This window comes from Balaenoptera ricei, chromosome 6 (assembly GCF_028023285.1).
Source record: "Balaenoptera ricei isolate mBalRic1 chromosome 6, mBalRic1.hap2, whole genome shotgun sequence".
In the NCBI taxonomy this organism is placed as follows: Eukaryota; Metazoa; Chordata; class Mammalia; order Artiodactyla; family Balaenopteridae; genus Balaenoptera; species Balaenoptera ricei.
In genome coordinates this window covers 30,922,983-30,947,406 of record NC_082644.1, presented here as the reverse complement: position 1 = coordinate 30,947,406, position 24,424 = coordinate 30,922,983, and the positions used below count along the sequence as shown (strand labels likewise).

Below are 24,424 nucleotides of genomic sequence, written 5' to 3'. Positions count from 1 at the left end.
CCCTTTTAGTTCAGCCTGAAGATTTCCCTTTAGTATTTCTTGTAGGGCAGGTTTTCTAGCAACACGTTTTTTTACGTTATTGTTTATCTGGCAATGTCTTAATTATTGCTTCATTTGAAAGGATAATTTTATAGACAAGACTTCTTTTTTTTATTTAAGAATTTTTTTTTTTTAATTTTATTTATGGCTGTGTTGGGTCTTCGTTTCTCTGCGAGGGCTTTCTCTAGTTGCGGCAAGCGGGGGCCACTCTTCATCGCGGTGCGCGGGCCTCTCACTATCATGGCCTCTCTTATTGCGGAGCACAGGATCCAGACGCGCAGGCTCAGTAGTTGTGGCTCACGGGCCCAGTTGCTCCGCGGCATGTGGGATCTTCCCAGACCAGGGCTTGAACCCGTGTCCCCTGCATTGGCAGGCAGATTCTCAACCACTGCGCCACCAGGGAAGCCCGACAAGACTTCTTGGTTGATAGTCTTTTTTCTTTCAGCACTGTGTGTGCCATCCCAGTGCCTCTGGCCTCCATGGTTTTCAGTGAGAAATCAACTGTTAATCTTATGGAGGATCCTTTGTACATCATGAGTCACTTCTCTCTTGCTGCTTTCAAGATTCTCTCTCTCTTTGTCTTTGGACAGTTTTATTATGATGTGTCTAGGTGTGGAGCTCTTGGACTTTATCCTAAAATCCACTGATTGTTTCTTCTGCCTACTCAGATCTGCTGTTGAGCCCTTCTTGTGACTTTTTCATTTTAGTTATTGTATTTTTCAATGACAGAATTTCTGTTTGGTTCCTTTTTATAATTTCTATCCTTATTAATATCCCCTGTTTGTTAATACATTGTTCTCCTTGTTTCCTTCAGTTCTTTGTCCTTGGTTTCCTTTACCTTAAAGCTTATTTAAAATAGTTGAGTTAAAGTCTTTGTCTAGTAAGTCCAATGTATGAATTTCTCAGGGACAGCCTACTGATTATTTTTTTCCTGGGTATGGACCATACGTTTTTGTTTCTTTGCATGTCTTGTAATGATTTGTTGAATACAGGCATTTTAAGTAATATAACGTGACCACTCTGGAAATCAGTTTCTACAACCTTTCTAGGATTTGTTGTTGCTGCTTGTTGTAATTGTTATTGTTTTGTGATTTTTCTTTGCCAAGTTTGAGAAGTCTGTTCTTTGTTGTTTGTGGCCTCTGATGCTCCATTAGCTTAGGTGAGCAGCTAATGGTTTAACAGAGATTTCTTAAATGCCTGAGACCATTAAGTCTCCCAGGCTTTACTGAGGGGCTCTGTGTGTGTGTACTGGGGCCTGCCATCAACACTTATTAGCAGGGCGGTTCCAACTCTGCCTTAGCCTTCACTTCTGCAGAGCCTCAGATCACCAGGAGGTGGTGGCCTTTTCAGGTCTTTCTGGAGCTAGTGCATGGCCTCCTAGATGCCCAGGATATACTGGAGCTTTTCAAAGCCCTGTGTACATGTCGTTCCTCTGCTTTTTCTTTTTAGTTTTAGGTTTGCCACAACTGTTATCCAGTATCTCAGGAAGTCATGAAGTTAAACAGTTGCCTCTGAATATTTTTCACAAATGTCCCTGGGGGAAGATGCCCCTTTTGTAATTGGTTAGCTCTGAGTCAAGTCAATGAAGACAGGAAACCAAGAGACAGGTCAAATAATGACAACTTTCTGGGAATGAGGCTTTGGAGAAGCTCCTACACCATTTAGCCTTCTCCAGTGGCTGCCACACTTCTGTTTTCACTGTGATTGGGGATGTTGGTTTTTAGGGTTCCCTTGGTGCTAGACAGAAGGGGTAAGAATAAGGCATTAAAAGTGCCACATAGCTCACTGTTCTTATTTAGATATGGCCATTTTTCTTGTATAATACTTTCCATATTGTTGTAAGCCTTTGGTTAATTTTCTGGTTCCTGAAAATTTTGATCCTGACTGTTTTTGCCAGTTTTCTCCTTGCCCTTATGGGGGAGAGAATTTCTAGAGGTCCTTAGTCCATCTTTTCTTTGTGGTGTTATAACTTTCTAGGCTCTTAGGAAAAAGAAGGTATGTGAGCCATTCCCTTTAGGAGATGGTTTTCATTGTTACCATTCATTTTCAACATATATGATGGATTTTTAAGAACTGTTTTTTTGTTTTTTCTTTTTTGCTATGAAATTGTACCTGCTTGTTTAATTGATAAAATATGTAATTTTATGAATTAGGTCTCCTGCCTTGCCAGAGGTAACTCACATTGTCAGTTTGCATGTCCTTACAGACTTCTTCCTGTGCCAACAAAAATATACGTGTTATTCAAGTGGAAGTGAGGTGATGCCTTTCCATACACATATTCTCATGTGTGCACACATACCCTTTTATGAAGCAGATATGGAGTCTTGCCATAAGATATTGTTCTGCTAATTGCTTTTTTCACTTAAATAATCCTTGGAGATTGATTGTTGTGTATCCTTCAGGGCTTTTTCAATGCATATTTGGATACATGCATGTATAGATGCACATATCCTTTTTTTTTTTTTAAAGCAAAAGTGATTTCATGTGCATTGTTCTGCCAATTGCTTTTCTCCTTGAATAAATATTGGTGATTTTGAGCTCTGCCTCTTTCTGTTAGTGGCTGCATATTATTTATTCATTCCTTCATTCAACATGTGGCTTGCTGTGTCCTGGCCCATACGAGCAGATGTCCTTTGATTTATTTAGTTGTTTCTAGGTCTTGCTGTCAAAGTTAGGTCGCAGTGAATCCTTGACCCAGCGATTCCTCATACATTTGCCAAATCAGGGGGCACGCACATTTAAAATTTTGATGGAAACCAGCAAGTTGCCTTTCAAAAGGTTGCACCAATTTATCTTCTCGCTGACAACATGAAATTGCTAGTTGGGTGCACCCTCCCCTTCCTGGATATTATAATTGTAAAGATTTGTTCATCTGATTACCAAAATTCAGCCATGTCATCTTATAAAGGTGCTTGCTGCCGCTTCTCTGCTCATGTGGAGGGGCTGGCAGCTACGTGAGGCTCTCAGAGGAGGGCCGAAATTTCCTGGGGTCACAGTCAAGCCCCCTGCCCCAGCTAGTGATGTGCACTTGGAGGTGGTATCATCTGCTGGGCCCTTCAGCTGCCTTGGTCATCTCACAGTCACTTGGGCTGTTTTGTGTGTTAGAGTTGGAGTGCTCCCCCAATCCACCCATTGACACTATATGGTGGTTTCTTAACAGGTAGCAACTGGGAAGTGGAAGCAGATAAGTAAATATTGTCCCCTCGATCTCTACTCAGGGTAAGCGAACACTTCTCCTTTGTCCCTAGTGCTGCCTTTCTTGGTGGGGGGTGGCATTCTGTGCAGTGGGGGGTGGGAGTGGGCCGCATTCTGTGAGGTGGGGGCTACTTGCCTGCAGATAGCCAGGGCCCTGGCAGGGCCCAGGGTTCTTGCCTAGGGTCAGTGTTGCCTCCATAGGTTCCTGCAGATTACCCGTGGGAGCCAGTGGCTGGGGAGGTATTGCCAGAGGAAGGGGCAGAGAGCAGGGTGGGGATTAGGGGCAGGGATGGGGGTGCCTCTGTGAGGAGGGCTGGGGAGAATGCAGCTCCTTAATCTGCAAAGCTCAGAGACCTCGAGTGGCAGCTCTTGGGCATGTCCCCTGAGCCACGGGCAGATGAATGCAAAGTCTGCTTTAATTCTGTCGATAATACTTTCTCTTTTTAGAAATAAACAGAGAATGTACTTTGCTTTGAAAAGCTTGTTACAGGAGGCACAGAACAACTTAAAGATCTTTAAGGTAAGAGCTGCTTCTGTCTTATGGCACTTTTAGGGTGGGGCCTATTGGTGTCTGAACTGAGCTGGATGAACCCATGGTGCTTTGGTCCCTGACAGGGCTCTGTGACCTTGCAGGTGAGGGCATCTGGGCTGGGGCTGGCTTAGCATGATACTTTGGGTCCTTTTTCCAAGCCTCATTTCATGGGCATGTCATCCTGGGACTCCTGGGGTGTGTGACGGTGACTCCTTGACCACTGGGTGGCCTCGGGCTCCTTTGACACATAGACCCTGACTCTGGTTCTTGGAGAAAGATGGCCCTGACTGCGTCCCAGGAGTCCTGTGTGGTTGAGATGGGAGCAGGAGCTGGGGCAGGGCATCCTAGAGGGTGGCCACACCTGTGCCTTTCCTCCTGAGTAACTTAGGGAACTTGTAATTTGGGGATCTCCTTGTCAATTAGTGAGTTCTCAGAGTCCTGCATCCTGATCGTGAGAATGGTTCTGCCTGCAGAATATTCACCATGTGGCACTGGCACCTTCTGCTTCCTCATTGCCACCTGCTGCTGGCACCCTGACCAGACTTGCTGAGGCCCTGTGGTCCCCTGGCCTGCTGCTAGCAGGAGGAGGTGGAGAGGCTGAGGGACAGGAGTGTGGAGAGAGGGGGTGCGGGGAGAGGGGAGGAGGGCTGGCCCAGATCTGGAGGAGGGCTTGGTGTGGCCTGTGTTGGAAATGTGTCCCCTGGGATCCCCCTTGTCACCTCCTTTTCTGCTTACCACTGACTGCCCCCAGTCCTGGTTATCTTCTTATTAAGTATGACATATAAGCGAGAGTTTGTGACAGGCTCCAGGTTCACAGGCTCTGGATCTGTGTGGAGTAGCAGGGCTGTTGGGTCAGGACAGCGTTGTGCCCTCTGTGTCCTGCTCCGTGTGGATAGTGCTGTTCTGCACACTGGATGCCCCTCAGAAGTGGGCTCAGAGAAGTTGGGAGGGAAGCCTATTCTTGCCTTGCTTCCCCTCATGGTTCAAAAATCTGGTCAGAGTGAATCAACTTTACCTTGTCTGCCTCCACCTTCCCAAATCTAGAAAAAGAGGAAATTTTAAAATCAGTTTTTATTTCTAAATCTTATAAAGACTTCAGGAATTGTATATTTAAATCCTAAAGATAAGTTCCCTTTCATCTGGGGATTTATTTGGAACCTATAATGAGGCTGGCATTTTGTCCTAAATGGACCCTTTTCTGACTGCCCCCGCCTAGGCTGGCCTGTCAGGCCCACACTTAAGCTGAGTGGCGAGTCTGGCTTGGCCCCTGGATGAGCTGACCTGTCCTGGGGCCTGGGACCTGGGACTGAGAACGCTGGCTATCTGCTGCTTCTGTTGAACTCAGCTTGAGGAAGAAAATCCAGAGGTTGAGATAATAGTTTCAAAAGAGATGGATTAAAAGAAGTGACATGGAATGGCTTTTTAAAATAATACCCGGAGCAAGTCAGTACATTATTGCAAGTGCCAGCACCTCTCAGGAGCAAGCTCTCTGGTTCTGAAACTCACGCCTTCCCTTGTTGTGAAGTTCCATGTGTGGAGAAGTTTCCTGGGCCACGGTCGGTGCTGCCACCGTGCTGTCTGTTGTTGGAGCCTTCTCCTTGTCTGTCTGAATGTTGTTCACAGACTCCATGTCTGTGGCTCTGTCCACTAATACTGGACACTTGTGAGATGTGGTGGCGGACATGCGGGGTTGTCACAGAGCCCAAGACGATAGCTCTCTGCCAAATGTCACATGAGGTGCTTGAGCAACCATATTTGTATATGTAAAATGCCCATCTACCTGGATTCCAGACATTGGGGAGAAGAGGCCTTCTATTGTCCAGGGGTCACTCAACTGCTTATGGGCCTGGAGGAGAGAGTTTCACGGTAGGCCAAGGCTGCCCCTGCACTGGACCGCAAGCCAAACTCTGGCCCTACCTCCTGGTTGCAACGCATGTTGACTGGTTTTGGCTTGGTACTTCATCTTGGCCTGCTTTCCTCCTGGGAGCTCCTGCTTTTCCTTTGCCTGGCGTACCCTCCTCCCTCTGTAAGGCCATCTCAAGGGTCAGCATCTCTTGTTGGTTTCCCCTGGTCCTTTGGCCAGCAGTGGCATCAGTTGTGTTCCCATCTCCCTGGACACCCACATCTGTGAACTCTGATGGTACTAACAGGGGGCTCCCAGGGGAGGCATCATGCTGCTGAATCCCAGGAACTTGCTGAGGGAGGAATGTCCAGTCCACACTTCTCACTGGATTGAATTGACCCCCATCTGCCACCTGGGGGCAGAGCAGGGATCGTCCTCATCATATTATCTACTACTGCATAACAGCCACTTATCATCTCACAGTTTTTGTGGCCAGGAATTAAGGAGCAACATAGCTGGTTCTGGCTCAGGGTCCCTCTTGAGGCTGCATCCCATCTGAAGGCTCAGCTGGGGCCAGGGCTCTGCTCCTAGGGTGGCGCCACCACAGCCATTGGCAGAAGGCCTTAGTTCCTGGCCATGTGGGACTCCATGGGGCTGCTCAGTGCGGCTGCTGTGATCTGAGAAGAGAGTCATCAGGACAGAAGCCACAGCATCCTTTATAACTTAATCTTGCTGGGGGTATGCTATTGCTCTGCTCGTATTCTGTCAGTCACACAGACCAAACCTCCACAGTGCAGAGAGGACTACAGAGTATGAGTGTCAAGGGATGGGGGCCATTGGGGACCTACCTGGAGGCTGCTGACCACACTGTCTCACAGACAATAGGGGCAAGGGATTCATCACTCCCCTGGGATTGGCTGATGCTCAGGGGTGTGGGGACCAGGGTTCCCTTAGGGGTTTTCCTCCTAGATACCACAGACCCCTGTTAAAAGTCACAGGGTTGCACCCACTGAGCATCCCTTCCTGTAGCCCTGGGAACATTGGTGCCATAAGGAGTTTCTTTGCTGAACTTGGTTTTAGAAGGCAGGATGGCCTCAAAGATGAAGGTTTCTATACTAGTGATGCTGTTGGCCTTACCCACCCTGGCTGGAGCCTGGCTTAGTCTTTCGCAGAGGACAGAAGCCCTCTGGGATGCTGGTGGCCGATGTCCACACTGGCCGAGAAGTTTGCTCAGGGTCAGATGACACCATGTGTCCCTCAGTAGCACAGTAGTGTCACTTGGCCTCTTGAGTAACAGGCTAGGGCCTTTGGGAGTTTGTGCTTTGGGCCGAGTTTGCTTGAGGTTGCTAACATCCCAGGTGTTCTGGTCTGAGGGTTTGTATCTCAGGCCCAGGGCTCTGATCTTTGGTTCTTGAGAACTTTTCTCCTTTTTCATGTTCCAGTGGGATTTTTCTCTTGGTCAGTGACATGGTACATGAGGGTGGGTTTCCCCAGAGGGCTGCAGTATGCAGAGACCCCAAATGGGGGCATGTAAAATGTCTGGTCCTTTGGCCTGTCTAGTGGATGGGGACGGAGGTGTCTTCCTACCGGCCTGTTGGAGTTGACGTTTCCCTGTTTCTTTCCCTTCCTGAAGAATGGTGAGCTGATTTATGGTTGTAAAGATGCCCGCAGCCCTGTGGCTGACTGGAGTGAACTTGCACACCACCTGAAGCCATTCTTCTTCCCATCCAATGGCCTGGCCAGTGGGCCCCACTGCACAAGGGCCGTGATCCGGGAGCTGGTGCGTGTCATCACACGGGTGCTACTGAGTGGCTCGGACAAGGGCCGGGCGGGCACCCTCAGGTCAGGGCCTGGGCTACGGGGCCCACCCGTCTGTGAAGCCAGCCCTTTCAGCAGGAGCCTGCGCTGCCAAGGTAGGCCTGGTGGGTGGGCTGGGTGCAGGGGGAGCAGAGCCTGTGGCATGGCCTGCGAGGGTCCTGCCTGGCCTCACGGAGCTTCTGTGGGAGCAGCCTCAGTCTCATCAGGGCTCCCCAAAGCTGGGCCTCCCTGTCTCTCAGCCCCAGGTGGGGATACTGCCTTTCTCATCTCTTATCTGGGTTTATAAGTTGCAGCATACATTTGGGCTATAGGGTTTTCCCTAAATATCATCCCACACATCTGTGCATCCTCTGTGGTTTGCTGAGTGTTTTCGCTACATTGTCCTGTTCCATCTCATTGCAACCCTGGGGATAGGTTTTCCTTGGCCTTTTTCTTAGATGGGGAGAATTGAGGCCCGGAATGTTGCAGTCCCACAGTGCAAGGCCCTTTAGGGCAGGTGGGTGGCCTCAGTGGGTGGCAGTTTGCAGACAAGTTGTGAACACAGACGTGAGGGACCTGTGGCTCTGGGTGCCTCCTACTCAAGTCCCCGTTCCTCACAGACTCGCTGTGGGCTGGCTTTGACTCAGTGGGCATCCAGACTTCAGGGTGATCTGGTGACTGATTTGGGTTTTTGCCATGAATGTTCATGGCCTCCTCGTTTGCCACCTTTGTCGTCTGCTGGCGGGCTCCACAACACACTCAAGTATGTGGCATGCGGAGCCATAGCCAGGAACTTATTTTGAGGGGCCAACTAGGAAGATTCAGATTATTCAGTTTTTGTGCTGATGATCCCTGTGGGTTCTTAGAGCCTCTGAGGATGGCCGTGGGGGTATGACATAGGAAGATGGTAGCCCTGCTCCTGCGTGGATTTTAGGTGCTACTGTTTTGCCGCACAGCTTCCTAAGCACAAGTCACCCTTCTTCTGTCCCCCATTTCACATTTTTCTTAGTACAAATAAATTTTGTGGGTATTTTTCTTGTTGCAAAAGTGATACCTAGTCATTTCAGACAATTTTGGTAAACTTATGCCCATATTTGGGTACTTAACTGCTTTTAAGTAGATGGAATGTGTTTGGAAGGACACACAGATGGACACTGGTCTCCGAGGCACTGTTGATACCTGTGGACTTTTCTTCCAGACCTTCCCTGCGTATGTACACACACATAAACCTGACCCATGGGATGTGCAATGTGTTCTACATGCTATTTTGTAACCTGATGTTTTTGCCTGATTAGTATAAATCTGTATCTATATCAGCAATTGTATTTTTTGAAATTTTATTGACCATGAGGTAGATATTCCACTGTATGAATAGCCTATAATTTTAACAAATCCCTTCTAGCTGGGCCTATGCACTTTCACTCTGTCTTACATGACTGAGCATGTTTTGCCAGAGGTGGGGGAGGTCAGAGGTCACAGTGTCAGAACTGCACATGGCCACAGCTGCTCCCTGTGACTCGGAATATTTGTTTGTTCATAGGACGTGGCTGTTTCTTTGAAGGGTGGGATAAATGGGCTGGGACTCTGTCTCCCCAGCCCTCGAGGCCCCCGGTGCATGGCAGGGGCCCGAGAATGCTCGAGTGTGGAATGGACCTTGTTTCCGCACCATCCCTGCCATGACAGCTCCCTGCTCAGTGTGGCCACTCGTCTCTCAGCATGGGCTGTGGCTCTGGGCTCCGCAGATGCAGTCTTGCAGTTTTGACGATGTCAACATGGTCGTTTTAAATTTTGTGCCTTGTCTTATTTAGACTGAGGTTCATCTCTCTAAACTCAGATCTGGGCTGGTGTGATGGAGGTTGAAGGATGTTGAGAGGAAGGAGAGGCACAGAGTGAGGTGTGGGTCACCTGCCTTTCTTTTGTGCCCGGTCCTGAACGTCCGCTTGTCCCAGCCCCAGCAGCTCCGTGAGGCAGGGTGCGGCCTGTGCCCGCCACCTTCTTTAGTCCTTGACAGTAAACCTCTCGTTTTCCCCTGATGTTCTTGGTAGGAAAAAACACCCCGGAGCGCTCAGGGTTACCGAAGGGCTGTCTTCTGTACAAAACCCTCCAGGTGCAGATGTTGGACCTGCTGGACATCGAAGGCCTCTACCCTCTGTACCGGCGGGTTGAGCGGTACCTGGAGGAGTTTCCTGAGGAGAGGTGAGGCCCAGGTCCAGGGCTCCCCTGCCCTTTCTGGGCCCACATGGGGCCCTGAGCAGCCCTAAGGGCAAGATGGGGATGAGGGGAGCAGGTCGCCCCAGTGGGAGGACAACACTGGCCTCCCAGGAGGATGACTCACCCCAGCTACCTCCCTTCCCTGCCCCCAGATGCCAGGCTCGGCCCAGAGATTCAGTGCCATGTGAAGGAGGACCAGGGTCCTGTCAGATCTGCGGTCACTTGCCCATTTCTAGAAAGGAAAGCACATCTTGTGAACCTGACAACCCTGCATTAGGCAGTTCCATGTCCTGAGTTGGAGCTGAGCCTGCAGGGGGCAGTGCTGCTCCACAGCCAGTGAGCCACGCTCACCCAGCCGCCGCAGGGCTTTGGCCTTCAGGCACTGCCTTGTCCATCTCCTGGCCATCTTGATGGGGGTTGCTAGGGTCCACACCTGTGGCATGTGGTGGAGGCTGGGGCCACTGCCCTGGCCTGGCTTCGCTTCCTCCCTAGCACCCCTTCACTAGCATCTCTTACCGGGACACCACTTGTCATAAACAAGAGACGTTCAGCCTTGGCTCTCCTGGTCCTGGTCTTGCAAGACGCTTCATAACGAAGTTTAGCATTAGGAAGAGATGAATCCATTAATGTTCTTTAAAACCAGATGAATAATTCTTAAACTGCTAACAGTTTAACAAACGATTTCCAGGCAGCTTTGTTATCCTGTTTTTTTGTGCTTTGTCCTTCAGAAAAACATTGCAAATAGATGGGCCTTATGATGAAGCATTTTACCAGAGGCTGCTTGATCTTTCCACTGAGGATGATGGCACTGTGGCTTTTGCACTGACAAAGGTGGGTAGATCCTTCCAGAAACACACTGTGTGCTTCTTAGGCTCTTAACACTAACTCGGGGTTTTCCTAAGAAGTGTTTCCCAGTACCTACCCCTGATGGTGAAAGCAGAAAAATTGGGGATTAAAAAAACGTGGCTAAAGTTTCCCCCAGATGGACTGGGCCGGGTGGTAATACGTTACTTTAGCTTCTAGGAAGCATTTCCCTTTGTTCACTTGGCTCCAGGCCACCCTGGGCCCAGCCCTCTCTCCACCCTCCCTGTACTGGGGTCCAGGACCTGAGGCCACTGCTCTGTGCTTCCTTCTTAGCAGCCTTAGAACAGGCTAGCGCCAACCATTCCTCTCCTTACAGCCCTCAGTGGGACTCTAGGCCCGGACCCTACCTGTGGTTGTGTGTGGCTGGCTTCCTTCCTCCCCATACCTCAGGCCAAGGGGCACCCTGGGAGAATCTCTTAGGGAAGAGGCCTGATCCTATTCTTTCCGGTTCTGTAAAATCGGAATTCAGGGGCTCCATGAACTTGGATAGGAAAAAAATTACATCTTTGTTTTCACTAACCTCTAATTGAAATTAGTGTTTCCTTCCATTACGAATGTGGCAACAAGCACTGTGTGGTCAGCAGGACCCCCAACTTTGCCATTAAGAGAAATCAGACCTTTTAATTTCACACTGTAGTTGCTACAGATATCTCATGATATCTTTATATTCTTCACTCCTGAGATTTTGTTATGTAATACTACATAATATATTTGTTTTAAAAAATAGTTCGGTATTTGACATGGTCAAGCCTCTATTTTTTATTTTCTGCATTAAAAAATGTTATTCCGAGAGGGATCCATAGGCTTCATTGGGCTGTCAAAGGTTTTGCTAAAACGGTTAAGGAACACTGTTCCAGTGGGAGCAAAGTGACAAAAAGGTAGGAACAAAACAGAGTGACCTCCTTCTCTACATCCTCTGGGCAGCTGCCCTGGAGCCCTTAGTTTAACTGTCCTGGTCCTGACAATGTGTCTGTGGTTCTCACTTGTTAAGAGTCCTCACTCTTGTCTTTGGCTGGGTGCTCCCTCTTCTGCAGCTGTTGGGCTTTTGAGGAGGTCCCCTCCAAAGCCAAGGGCCCTGAGGGAATAAGCTGAGGTGCTTGGGGTTAGAGCTGTCCTCAAGGTGGGGAGAGACCCAAAAGGGAGCCTCTGTCAGAATAAAGTGACGGACTGCCCTGCATTGTCTGCAACTTGGGTACATTGATTTAGGAATAAGTATCAGTATTCCATTTTTCAAGAGAAGAAGCATAGGACTTTACTTCCTTTTTTAGACATTTCTATATTTTTCAAAATTGTAATAAATAAGCATGGATTACTTTTTAATTTTATTGCAAGTTTTAAACCTCATATGTAAACATAATCTTGTAAGAGATTCAAGCAATCATTACACAACTATCAGAATGACTAAAATAGTAACATTGAAATAACACTGAATGCTGGTGCAGAGAAACTAGATTTGCAGACCTAAACATGCATGTGCCCTATAACCCAGCACTTGCACTCCTGGGCATTTGTCACAGAGAAGGGAAGACTCAGGCTCACCCAAAACCCTGTACAGGAGTGTTCATAGCAGCTTTATTTGTGATAGCTAGAAACTGGGCACAACTCAAGTGTCTGTCAACAGGTGGCCTACAACAGGTTATGTAAACTGGAACTGTTGAGCAGTAAAAAGGAATGAAATCTCAATACACACAACAATGTGGGTGAATCTTCAGAGAAATGTGCAGAGTGACAAAAGCCAATCCCAAAAGATCACACACTATGATTCTGTTTAAATGACATTCTTGAAATGACAAAGATGAATGGTTGCTGTGGGATGGGGAGGAGGTGGAAGGAAGGGGGTGTGATTATAAAAGGTCAACAAAGAGGGATCTTCTGGTGATGGAACTGCTCTGTATTTTAACTGTGGTGGTAGATGCATGAACCTACATGTGTGATAAAATACACATACGCAACACACAGGACTACATGTAAAACTTGGGAGATTGGAATAAGATCATGGAGTGTATCAATGTCACTATCCTGGCTGTGATATTATACTATATAGTTTTGCAAGATGTCACCATTGGGGGAGACTGGGTAAAGGGCACTCAGGATCACCTGCATGCGAACCTACAGTTATCTCAAAACAAATAATTTAATGAAAAATATTCAAGCAGTGAGTATATTGTATAAAATGTGATGTTATTCCTGCCCAAGCAATAGGTGTCCACTGTTAACAGTATGTATCTTTTCAGAACTTCACACTAACACGCACACACACACTCACTCATACCATTTGGGGGATTATCCACATTATATGTATTCTTCACTAGCTTGCATTTAACCTAACATGGCTTGAAGTCTGTGTTGGAATATAAGGGTCTGCCTCTTTTTTTGTTTTAGGGATTTAGGTTCTGTTAGTTGGAATCTGAAGAAGGTGGATGTGAAGCTGAAGCTGGGGGAGCAGGTTGAGAATATTCCTAGGCCACAGACTATTAAAAGTTCTTTCACGAATGCTCTTTATCTAATTGAACTTTGTACCTCTGATGAAATGAGAGTGGTGCGAATATTGTATTTATTTCGAAGCTCAGGAAACTGCAGCCCAGCGTAATTCTTGCTTTTTGACTATTGTTTAGTATTCTGTAATGGATGGAAGTCAGCAAACTTTTTCTATAAAGGGCCAGACACCACAGCTCTCATCCCAATCTAGAAAACTGATACTGGTGCACAGTGGCTTGGAATGGGCTGCAAGGGCCCATACGGTGACTGCTATGGGCAAGGCAAATGAGTCTTATCTGGAAGGTAGAGGAGGGTATATCCAGGGGGCCTGGTTTGGGGTTGACAAAATGTGTTTAGGTCTTCTTTCCAAGTTCTGCTTTTATATGATCTCTGGACCCCTAAACTGATGGTTCTCAGTCCTAGCAGATCCAACACTTTTTTCTAGCAAATACTGTAGCAAATACTATAGCAAATACTGTAACTCCCCCTTTACTATCTTGAAATGAAATTCATAGATAATATAACCTACCTAAACACATCTTAACTGTAATATAGTTTTAACTGTAATATAAGAGGGGAGAAAAAAGAAAGTATTTTGTCATAAAATAACATGTATTTAAATTAAAAAAAAAAAAAGGCAGGGGTGGCAGACAGTAAATGCTTTAGGCTTTGGCCATCTGGTCTCTGTTGTAGCTACTCAGCTCTGCCATTATATCTCAGAAGTAGCCAGAGACAAATATAAATAAGCATGGCTGTGTTCTAGTAAACCTTTATTTACAAAAACAGGTGGCAGGCTGGATTTTGCCCTTGGCCTGTAGTTTGCTGACTTCTGTTCACTTTTGCTTGTTAGTTTTTATATTCATTTTTTTCTCTGTTGTTTGGAAGTTAGACATCCTGCTACTGTCATTTTTCTGGTTACTTGTCCAATTTGACCATGCATATTTATAGACTAAAATTAATAATTTAACCCCCACTCCCACCCCAACACCTGCCACACAAACACATAATATTGGGTTGGCCAAAAAGTCCATCTGGGATACTTTAATTCCAGTTATCGCTCCCAACTTATATGCAGTTATTGTCATATAAGTTTTTGTCATATAACTTTTCTTGGGCGTATACCTAGTAGTGGAGCTGCTGGGTCAAGTGGTAACTTATGTTTAACTTTTTCAGGAACTGCCAGACTGTTTTCCAAAATGGCTGTACTATTTTACATTCCCACCAGCAGTGTACAGGGGTCCAGTTTCTCCGTATCTTTTACAGCACTTGTTACCTGCCCTCTATTTGTCTTATTCTTTAAAAAGAACAAAAATTGCAATTTACAGTATTATTTTATACAGGTGTTTGTTTAGATCTACCACGTTTACCCATATCTTTGCTTAACATTCTTACATCTCAGATCTTTCCTCTTTTTCCTATGAAAGTTTTATTGTGATATGTTACATACGATACAATTTACCTGCTTAAAGTATGCAATTTGGTGGTTTTTACTATATTCACAGATATGTGTAAGCAGCATCACAGTCAATTTTAGAACATTTTCATCACCTAAAAAAAATTCTGTACCCTTTAGCCATCATCTCCTTATCTCCTCATCCCCAACAGCCCTAAGCAGCTACTAATCTACTTTTTAAAAAACCAATTTATTTATTTTTGGCTGCATTGGGTCTTTGTTGCTGTGCGCGGGCTTTCTATAGTTGCGGCGAGCGGGGGCTACTCTTTGTTGTGGTGCGCGGGCTTCTCTTGCTGCGGATCACGGGCTCTAGGCGCGCGGGCTTCAGTATTTGTGGTGCGTGGGCTCAGTAGTTGTGGCTCGCAGGCTCTAGAGCGCAGGCTCAGTAGTTTTGGCACACGGGCTTAGTTGCTTTGCAGCATGTGGGATCTTCCTGGACCAGGGCTAGAACCCATGTCCCCTGCATTGGCAGGCGGATTCTTAACCACTGCGCCACCAGGGAAGCCCCCTAATCTACTTTTTATCTCTATAGATTTGCCTATTCCAGATATTGCATATGAATGGATTCATTCAATAGATGGTCCTTTATGACTGGCTTCTTGCACTTTAGCATAATATTTGCAAGGTTCATGTGTATTGTAGCAGGTATCAATACTTCATTTCTTTTTATGACTGAATAATATTCCATTGTATAGATATACTGTATTTTGTTTATCCATTCATCAGTTTGATGAGCATTTGGGTTGTTTTCACTTTTTGGCTATTATGAATAATGTTGCTATAAATATTTGTGTATAAATTTTTGTGTGGACATATTTTTACTTTTCTTGGGCATATACCTAGGAGTGGAGCTCAGGAGTTTCAGGAACTGCCAGACTGTTTTCCAAATGGCTGTACCATTTTACATTCCCACCAGCAGTGTACAGGTTTCCAGTTTCTCCATATCTTTGACAACACTTGTTACCTGCCCTTTTGTTTAGCCATCCTGGGGGGTATGAAATGGTATCTCATTGTGGTTTTGATTTGTATTTCCATGAAGACTAAGAGCATTTTTTAATGTGCTTATTGCCCATTTGTATATTTTCTTTGGAGAAATATCTATTCAGGTCCTTTGATCACTTTTTAATTATATTATTTGTTTCATTGTTGAGTTGTAGGGATTCTGTATATCGTGGATAGTAAGCCCTTATCAGATATATGATTTGCAAATATATTCTGTCAGAGAACTTTTCACTTTTTTGATAATGTTCTTTGTTGTAAAATATTTGCAATTTAAAAACTTTATTTGTTCATTTGAAATATAGTTGATGTACAATATTATGTTAGTTTCAGGTATACTACATAGTGATTTGACATTTGCGTACATTATGATATGATTACCATGATAAGTCTAGTAACCATCTGTCCCCATACACAAAAAAGTGTTTAATTTTGATGAGGTCCAGTTTGTCTGTGTTTTTCTTTTGTTGTTTGTGCTTTTGGTTTCATATCTAAGAATTCATTGCTAAATCCAAAGTCATGAATATTTTCCCCTGTTTCTTCAAAGAGTTTTAGCTCTTAAATTTAGTTCTTTGATCCATTTTGAGTTAATTTTTATATATGATTTCAGGTAGAGATCCAACTTCATTCTTTGTATGTGGATATTTAGTTGTCCCAGCACCATTTGTTGAAGAGACTATTTTTTCCCATAAATGTATGGGTTTATTTCTGGATAGTCAATTGTGTGCCATTGATATATATGTCTATACTTATGCTTGTACCCTGCCTTGATTACTGTTGCTTTTTAGTAAGTTTTGAAATTGTTCTTTTGCAAGATTGTTCTGGCTATTAGGAGCCCCTTGTAATTTCATTATGAATTTTAGAATCAGCTTGCCAAGTGCTACAAAGAAGCCAGCAGAGATTGTGATAGGGATTGTGGTGAATCTGCAGATTGCTTGCATATGGCCATCTTTATAATAGTAAGTCTTCCAGTTTGTTAACATGGGATGCTGTTCCATTTATTCAGATCTTTGTTTTTCTTTCAACAGTCTTTTCAGAGATACATTTTGTACTTTGTTAAGTTTATCCCTGAATGTTTTCTTTTTGCTGTTGTAAATGAAGTTGTTTTCTTAATTCCATTTTTAGATTGATCATTGCAAGTGTATAGAAATACAATTTGTTTTTGTATATTGATCTTATAGCTTACAACCTTGCTGAATTTATTAGTTCTAAAAGTTTTTTAGTGAATTCCTTAGGATTTTCTCTATATAAGATCATTTAGAGATAGTTTTACTTCTTCCTTTCCAGTTTGGTTGCCTTTTATGTCTTTTTCTTGCATAACAGCCCTTGGCTAGAACCTTTAGTGCAATGCTAAATGCAAGAATAGACCTCCCTGTCTGATTTGTTCCCGGTCTTATTGGGACAGCATTCAGTCTTTCATCATTATGTGTAATGTTAGCTTTGGGCTTTTCGTAGATATCCTTTATTGGGTTGAAGAAGCTCCCTACTTTTCTTAAATTGTTGAATGTTTTTATCATGAAAGGATGCTGGATTTTGTCAAATGTCTTTTCTGCATCAATTGGTATTTATTATCATGTGTTTTGTTTTTCTATAGATATGACATATTAATTTATTTTTGGATGTTAAAACCAACCTTGCATTCCTGGGATAAACCCCACTTGGTCATGGCATATGATTCTTCTTGTATATTGCTGATTCAATTTGCTATTATTTTGTTGAGGCTTTTTGTGTCCATTCTCATAAGAAGTATTGGTCTGTAATACTGGCCTTGTCGAATGAGTTGGGAAGTATTTCAGCCTCTTTTTTTTGGAAAGGTTTGAGAAGGATTGATCGTAATTCTTCTTTAAATATTGATATTTGATAGAATTCACCAGTGAAGCCATCTGGGTCTGGCCTTTTCTTTGTAGGTAGTGTTTTGATACCCAGTTCAGTCTCTTTACTTGGTATAGAAAATTGTGCTATTTATTCTTGAGTCAGTTTTTGTAGTTTGTACCTTTTTAGGAATTTTTCCATTTTATCTAAGTTGTCTAATTTATTGGCCTACAGTTGTTTACAGTTTTCCTCTTCTTCTTGAAGTATATCTTTTAGAAGTTACTTTAGTGAATGTCTTTTGGTAAATTCTCTTTGTATCTGTTTATCTGGATATATTTATATTTTGTCATAGTTTTGAAAGGTAATTTTTTCTAGGTACAAAGAAGGGGTTGATTGTTTTTCTATTAGCATTTAACCATTTTATGCAACATTATCTGACTGTGGATGTTTCTGCTGAGATGTTTTCTGTCAGTCTAACTGTCCTTCCTCAGGAGGTGATTATTTTCTCTATGGTTGCTTTTAAAGTCTCCTCTTTTTAAATTTGACATTTTAGTGCAATGTGATTAGGTGTGGTGTACTTTTAATTTATTCTGCTTGGTGTATGTTGTGCTTTCTCTATTTGTGGATGTGTCTTTTATTAGTTCTGGAAAATCCTCAACCATTTTCTCTTCACATATTTTCGCTTCTCCATTATCCTATTTTCTTCTTCTGGGACTCTAATTAGATACATATATCAGACCTCATTTTTATCATTTTCTTCAGTTCTATCTTCCCATTCACTGATTCTTTCTTCACTTGTGTCTAATCTGTTCATTCATTTGTTCAATGAGTTTTCCATTTCATTAGTTATATTTTTAATTTCTCAAAGTTCCGTGTGGTTCATTTTCATATCTGCTTGGTATTTTTGATAGTTCCTTGTTGCTTGCCCTCTTTTAAATGCCATCTTTTATTTCTTTAAACAATTTATGAATAGTTATATTCTGTATCTAAGATACAGTAAAATTTTGGAGGTAAAAATCTCTTGTTATTTTGCTGACTCATCCTTGCTGCTTTGTTTGCTTGGGTTTTTAATGATGTATGATTGTGAGCTCATATTTGTTTGATTTTGATCTATGAGCATCTTGGGGACCTAAACAGGGGATGCTTTCCTCCAGAGAAAATATGGATCCTTGACTTAAGGGAGAAGTTTCAGGTTTAGACCCTGTACTCCATGGCTTATTCCTAGAAACCATGCCTGCACTGACATTGCCTACAGGGCAGCTTAGCCTTCCAATTGCTCCTTGCTCAAAACTCTAGTTTCAGCTCTTTTGGGAGTGAGTGTGAGAAGAGGGGATTGGGTTGGGGATTTCCTTTACCTTCTGCAAGCCTAGCAGTGCATTAAAAGTGTTAACAGGGATATCATTGTTTTGTAGGAGGTGCCTTGGAAGTTCTCCATACACCTAAAAGTGTTGTTCTTTTTAGTATGGTCATATAATTAATTGTCATTAATTTGGTTGTTATCTTTAATTTGTTACTGTTAAAAATAATGTTCACATTCACATTTTTGTACTTTAACCCTTGTGCACTTAAGCATATCTTCCAGAGTGATTCTTAGAAGTTAAATTGCTAGATTTATTTTTTATAGATTCTGTCATATTGTCCTCCTGAAAAGATTTTGCCAATTTATAATCATTCTTGTAACAGTCGAGGGTCCTGTTTCCCACATGCCCTCCAAATTACTTGATATTTCTAGTATTTAAAAGTTTAATTTTAATTTTCTAAGCTTTTGTTTCATTAACCATTTGTAATGTGAAATATAGCACATACAGAAAAGTGCACAGAAAAAGAGGTAAAGCTCAATGATTTGTCATAAAGAAAACTCTTGGAGAACTACCAGTTAGGTCTGAATATGGAGCACTGGCAGCTAATTAGAATCCCTATTGGTTTCCTGTACAGTTACTCCTCTTGCCTTTCTCCCTCAAGTTAACTATTGTATTGACTTACATACCTATAGTTTAGTTCCGTTTTTGAACTGTATTATTACAGAATCATGCATATATCTCGTGTCTTGTTTTTTTTTTATGTTCTATATAACATGTATAAGATTTACTCATGTTATTGCCTGCATTTCCATATTTTCAGTGCTTTGTAGTGATCTATTTAAATGGATATGCTACAATTCACCCATTCTACTGTTGATGGATATTTGAGTTGCTCCCAGTTTTGACTTATAAATAAAGTTTCTGCAAAACATTCTTGTACAGATCTCTTAGTGTACATGCACATACGTTTCTCTTGGGTATATTCCTAGGAGTGGAATTTCTGGGTCAGAGGTGTGAGCATATTTAGCTTTAGTAGGTACTATGAAATAGTTTTACCTGTTTATATCCCCTACAACAGGCTAGGGTAGTTCGACAGACTAGGGGGTTCCTGTGGCCCCATACCCTCTCTGCCACTGGGTTGTGGGTCTTTTTAATTTTAGCCATTCTAGTGAGTGTGTAATGGTGGCTTATTGTGGTAATGAGATTCAGCACCTTTTCATATGTTTATTGGCCATTTATATTTTCTTTTCCATGAGGCACCTATTTAAGTCTCTTGCCCAGTTTTTTGTATGGTTATCTGTCTTTTTCTTATTGGTTTGAAGGAATTCTTTATGTATTCTGGATAGAAGCTCATTGTCAGATACGTGTGCTACAGATATCTTCTTCCACTTGCCATTTTACTCTCTTAATAAAGTCCTTTTCAGAAGGGAAGGTCATAATTTTAAGGTCTTTTTTTATAAATTTTATTTATTTATTTATTTATGGCTGTGTTGGGTCTTCGTTTCTGTGCGAGGGCTCTCTCTAGCTGCGGCAAGTGGGGGCCGCTCTTCATCGCGGTGCGCGGGCCTCTCACTCTCGCGGTCTCTCTTTGTTGCGGAGCACAGGCTCCAGACGCGCAGGCTCAGTAATTGCGGCTCACGGGCCCAGTTGCTCCGCGGCACGCGGGATCCTCCCAGACCAGGGCTCGAACCCGTGTCCCCTGCATTGGCAGGCAGACTCTCAACCACTGCGCCACCAGGGAAGCCCCTAAGGTCTTTTAATTTACATCTTTTTCCTTCTTTAGCAATCTTTATGTTTTATCTACCTTAAAGTCCCACAGATATTTTAGAAACTTTATTGTTTTGCCTTTCACATTTGGTGGGTACCTTCTGCAATTGATTTTTGGTATGGCATGAGGTAAGGTTTTATTTTCATATGCAGTTGTCCTAGAATCATAGGAATTGTCCTGATCACTCTAGAGTCAGAATGAATCTTGATACCCAGTAGAGTAAATCCTTCTACTTTCTTCAGGAATGTCTTTCTTTTAATTAATGCCTTGGCTTTTCTTGACCTTTTGCTTATCTATATAAATCTTAGAATCAACTTGTTCAAAAAAAGAAACAGACTCACAGATACAGAGAATAAATGAGTGGTTATCACTGGGGAGAGGGATGAGGGAGAGGCAAGATAGGGGCTGGGGATTAAGAGGTACAAACTACTATATATAAAATAAATAAGCTATAAGGGTATATTGTACAACACAGGGAATATAGCCAATAGTTTATAATAGCTATAAATGGTGTATAACTTTAAAAAGTTGTGACTCACTGTGTTGTACACCTGAAACTTATATAATATTGTACATCAATACACCTAAAAAATTTTTTTTAAAAAAAAGAATGAACTTTGTTCAGTTCTACAAGGAAAAGCAACAACAGACCTTTTGGGATTTTGATTGATTTGGCATTAAAATGATGACAAGAGTTGACATCCATACAATATTAAGGCTTCCAACATGGGCGTTTTCTTTTTATTAGGTGTTATTTAAAATCTGATAAAACATTTAATGATTTTCTTTAGAGAGATCTTATATTTTATTAGATATATTCCTAGATATTTGATGGTTTTAGATATAGATGGTATCTATGTGGATATATAGGAATGTAATTGATTTTTCTACCTTGACCTCTTTATCTGTCAACCTTGTTGAAGTCACTTACTAATTCTAACAATCTATAGCTTCTGTTGGATTTTCATTATATATAATCATATTGTTTGTGAATTTGATTTTTTTCTTTCTGATCCTTATACTTTTCACTTATTTATTTTGTTTTGCCTAACTGCATATAGTTAATTTTTGATTATGGGAATTCTAGTCTTGTTCCCACTCTCAAAGAGGAAGTATTTACCATTAAGTAAACTGTTTGCTGTAGGTTTTTTTGGGTGTTGCTTGGTTTATTTTTAAAATAAATAACCATTATCAAATTAAGAAAGTTCCCTTCTATTCCTGATTTGTTAAGAGTTTTTATCAGGAGTGGGTGTTGAGTTTTTCAATGCTTTTTCTGTTTCTGTTGAGAAGATCATGTGACTTTTCTCCTATTTTCTGTTAATGTGATTACAGGTACACCTCAGAGATATTGTGGGTTTGGTTCCAGACCATCACAATAAAGCAAATATCTTAATAAAGCAAGTTACATGAATTTTTTGGTTTCCCAGTGCATATCAAAGTTATGTTTACACTATATTAAGTGCACAAGAGTATTATGTCTTAAAAAATGTATACACCTTAATTAAAAAATACTTCATTGCTAAAAAGTGCTGACCATCACCTGAGCCTTCAGCAAGTAATGTTTTTGCTGGCAGAGGGTCTTGCCTCGATGTTCATGGCTAATGACTGATCAGGGTAGTGATCAGGGTGGTGGCTGCTGGAGGTTGGGGTGGCCATGGCAATTTCTTAAAATAAGACACCAGCGAAGTTTAACACATTGGTTGACTCTTCCTTCCATGAATGATTTATCTGAAGCATGAAATGCTCTTTGAAAGCACTTTACCCACAGCAGAACTTCTTTCAAAATTGGAGCCAGTCCTCTCAAACTCTGCCGCTGCTTTATCAACTAAGTTTACATCATATTCTCAATTCTCTGTCATTACAGCAATCTTAGCAGCATCTTCACTAGTAGATTCCATCTCAAGAAACCACTTTCTTTTTGCTCATCCAGAAGAAGCAAGTCCTCATCCAGTAAAATTTGCTCATAAGATTGCAGCAATTCAGTCACATCTTCGGGCTCCGCTTCTAATTCTAGGTCTCTTGCTATTTCCACCACATCGACAGTTACTTCTTCCACTGAAGCCTTGAACCCTCAAAGACATCCATGAGGGTTGGAGTCAACTTCTTTCAAACTGTTCATGTTGATCTTTTCACCTCGTCTCATGAATCATGAATGTTCTTCATGGCATCTAGAATGGTGAATCCTTTCCAGAAGGTTTTCAATGGACTTTGCCCAGATCCATCAGAAAAATTCACTGTCTATAGCAGCTTTAGCCTTAGAAAATGTATTTCTTAAATAATAAGACTTAAAAGGTGAAATCACTCCTTGATTCATGGGCTACAGAATGGATGTTGTGTTAGCAGGCATGAAAACAATGTTAATCACATTGTATATCGCCATCAGAGCTCTTGGGTGGCTAAGTGCATTGTCAACGAGCAGTAACATTTTGAATCTTTTTTCTAAGCAGTAGTCCTGAAGAGTGGGCTTAAAATATTTAGTAAACCATGTTGTAAACAGATGTGCTGTCATCCAGACTTTGTTGTTCCATTTATAGAGCACAGGCAGAGTACACTGAGCATAATTCTTAAGGGCCCTAGGAATTTTGGAATGGTAAATGAACATTGGCTTCAGCTTAAAGTCACTAGTGGCATTAGCCCTGAACAAGAGAGTCAGCCTGTCCTTTGAGGCTTTGAAGCCAGGCATGGACTTCTCCTCTCTAGCTATGAAAGTCCTAGATGGTATCTTCTTCCGATATAAGGCTGTTTTGTCCACGTTGAAAATCTGTTGTTTAGTGTAGCCACCTTCATTAATTATCTCAGCTATATCTTCTCGATAACTTGCTGCAGCTTCTACATCAGCCCTTTTTGCTTCACTTTGCACTTTTATGTTATGGAGATTACTTCTTTCCTTAAACCTCATGAACCAACCTCTGGTAGCTTCAAAATTTTCTTTGTAGCTTCCTTACCTCTCTCATCCTTAATAGAATTGAAGAGAGTTAGGGCCTTGCTCTAGATTAGGCTTTGGCTTAAGGAAATGTGACTGCTTTGATCTTCTATCTAGACCACTAAAACTTTATACCAGCAATAGGCTGTTTTGTTTTCTTATCATTTGTGTGTTCACTGGAGCAGCACTTAATTTCCTTCAAGAATGTTTCCTTTGCTTTCACAACTTGGCTGTTTGATGCAAGAGGTCTAGCTTTCAGCCTGTCCTAGCTTTCAACATGCCTTCCTCACTAAGCTTGATTGTTTCCAGCCTTTGATTTAAAGAGATGTGTGACTCTTCCTTTCACTTGAACACTTAGAAGCCATTGTGGGGTTATTAATTGGCCTAATTTCAATATTATTGTGCCTAAGGGAATAGGGGGGCCTGAGGAAGGGAGAGAGATGGGGGGAATAGCCAGTCGGTAGAGCAGTCAGAACATGCACATTTGTGGATTGTTTGTCATTTTATGTGGTCCCAGTTCCTGGTGCCCCAAACCAATTACAATTGTAACATCAAAGATCACTGATTACAGATCACCATAACATATATAATATAATGAAGTTTGAAATATTGCGAGAATTACCAAAATGTGACAGAGAGATATGAAGTAAACAAATGCTGTTGGAAAAATGGTGCTAATAGACTTGCTTGATGCAGGGTTGCCACAAACCAATTTGTAAAAAAACACATCTGCAAAGCACAGTAAAAACAACGTATGCCTGTAATCACACAATTTGTAATGATGTAATAATCTTTTTATATTTTATGATATTTGGTTTGCTAATATTTTGTTTAGGGGTTTTTGCATATATATTTGTGAGTGGTACAAGTTTTTGGTAATGTCTTTGTTAGGTTTTGGTATCAGGGGTATGCCTGCCTCCTAAAACATTTGAAGAGTGTTTGCTCATTTTCTGTTCTCTGGAAGAGGTGAAGTAAGGCTCGCATTTTTTCTTCCTTAAATATTTTGTAGAATTACATGTGAAAACATTTTGGCCCATAGTTGTCTTTGTAGGATAATTTAAAATACCTCAATTTTAGATTTTCTATTTCTTCTGTCAGTTTTTTTTTTTTTAATTTATTTATTTATTTTTATTTTTGACTGTGTTGGGTCTTCGTTTCTGTGCGAGGGCTTTCTCTAGTCGTGGCAAGCGGGGGCCACTCTTCATCGCG

At 42.4% G+C, this 24,424-nt stretch overlaps 1 protein-coding gene across 1 annotated transcript in view; it reads left to right on the top strand.

Moving 5' to 3' along the window:
* IPPK (inositol-pentakisphosphate 2-kinase) overlaps window positions 1-24,424 on the top strand; it is a 56,611-nt gene that overhangs the window by 21,905 nt on the left and 10,282 nt on the right. The window contains exons 7-11 of the mRNA XM_059924403.1: window positions 3,200-3,258; window positions 3,682-3,754; window positions 7,243-7,522; window positions 9,452-9,602; window positions 10,346-10,448. Coding sequence (XP_059780386.1) covers window positions 3,200-3,258; window positions 3,682-3,754; window positions 7,243-7,522; window positions 9,452-9,602; window positions 10,346-10,448 — 666 coding nt within the window. The remainder of the gene's footprint in view (window positions 1-3,199; window positions 3,259-3,681; window positions 3,755-7,242; window positions 7,523-9,451; window positions 9,603-10,345; window positions 10,449-24,424) is intronic.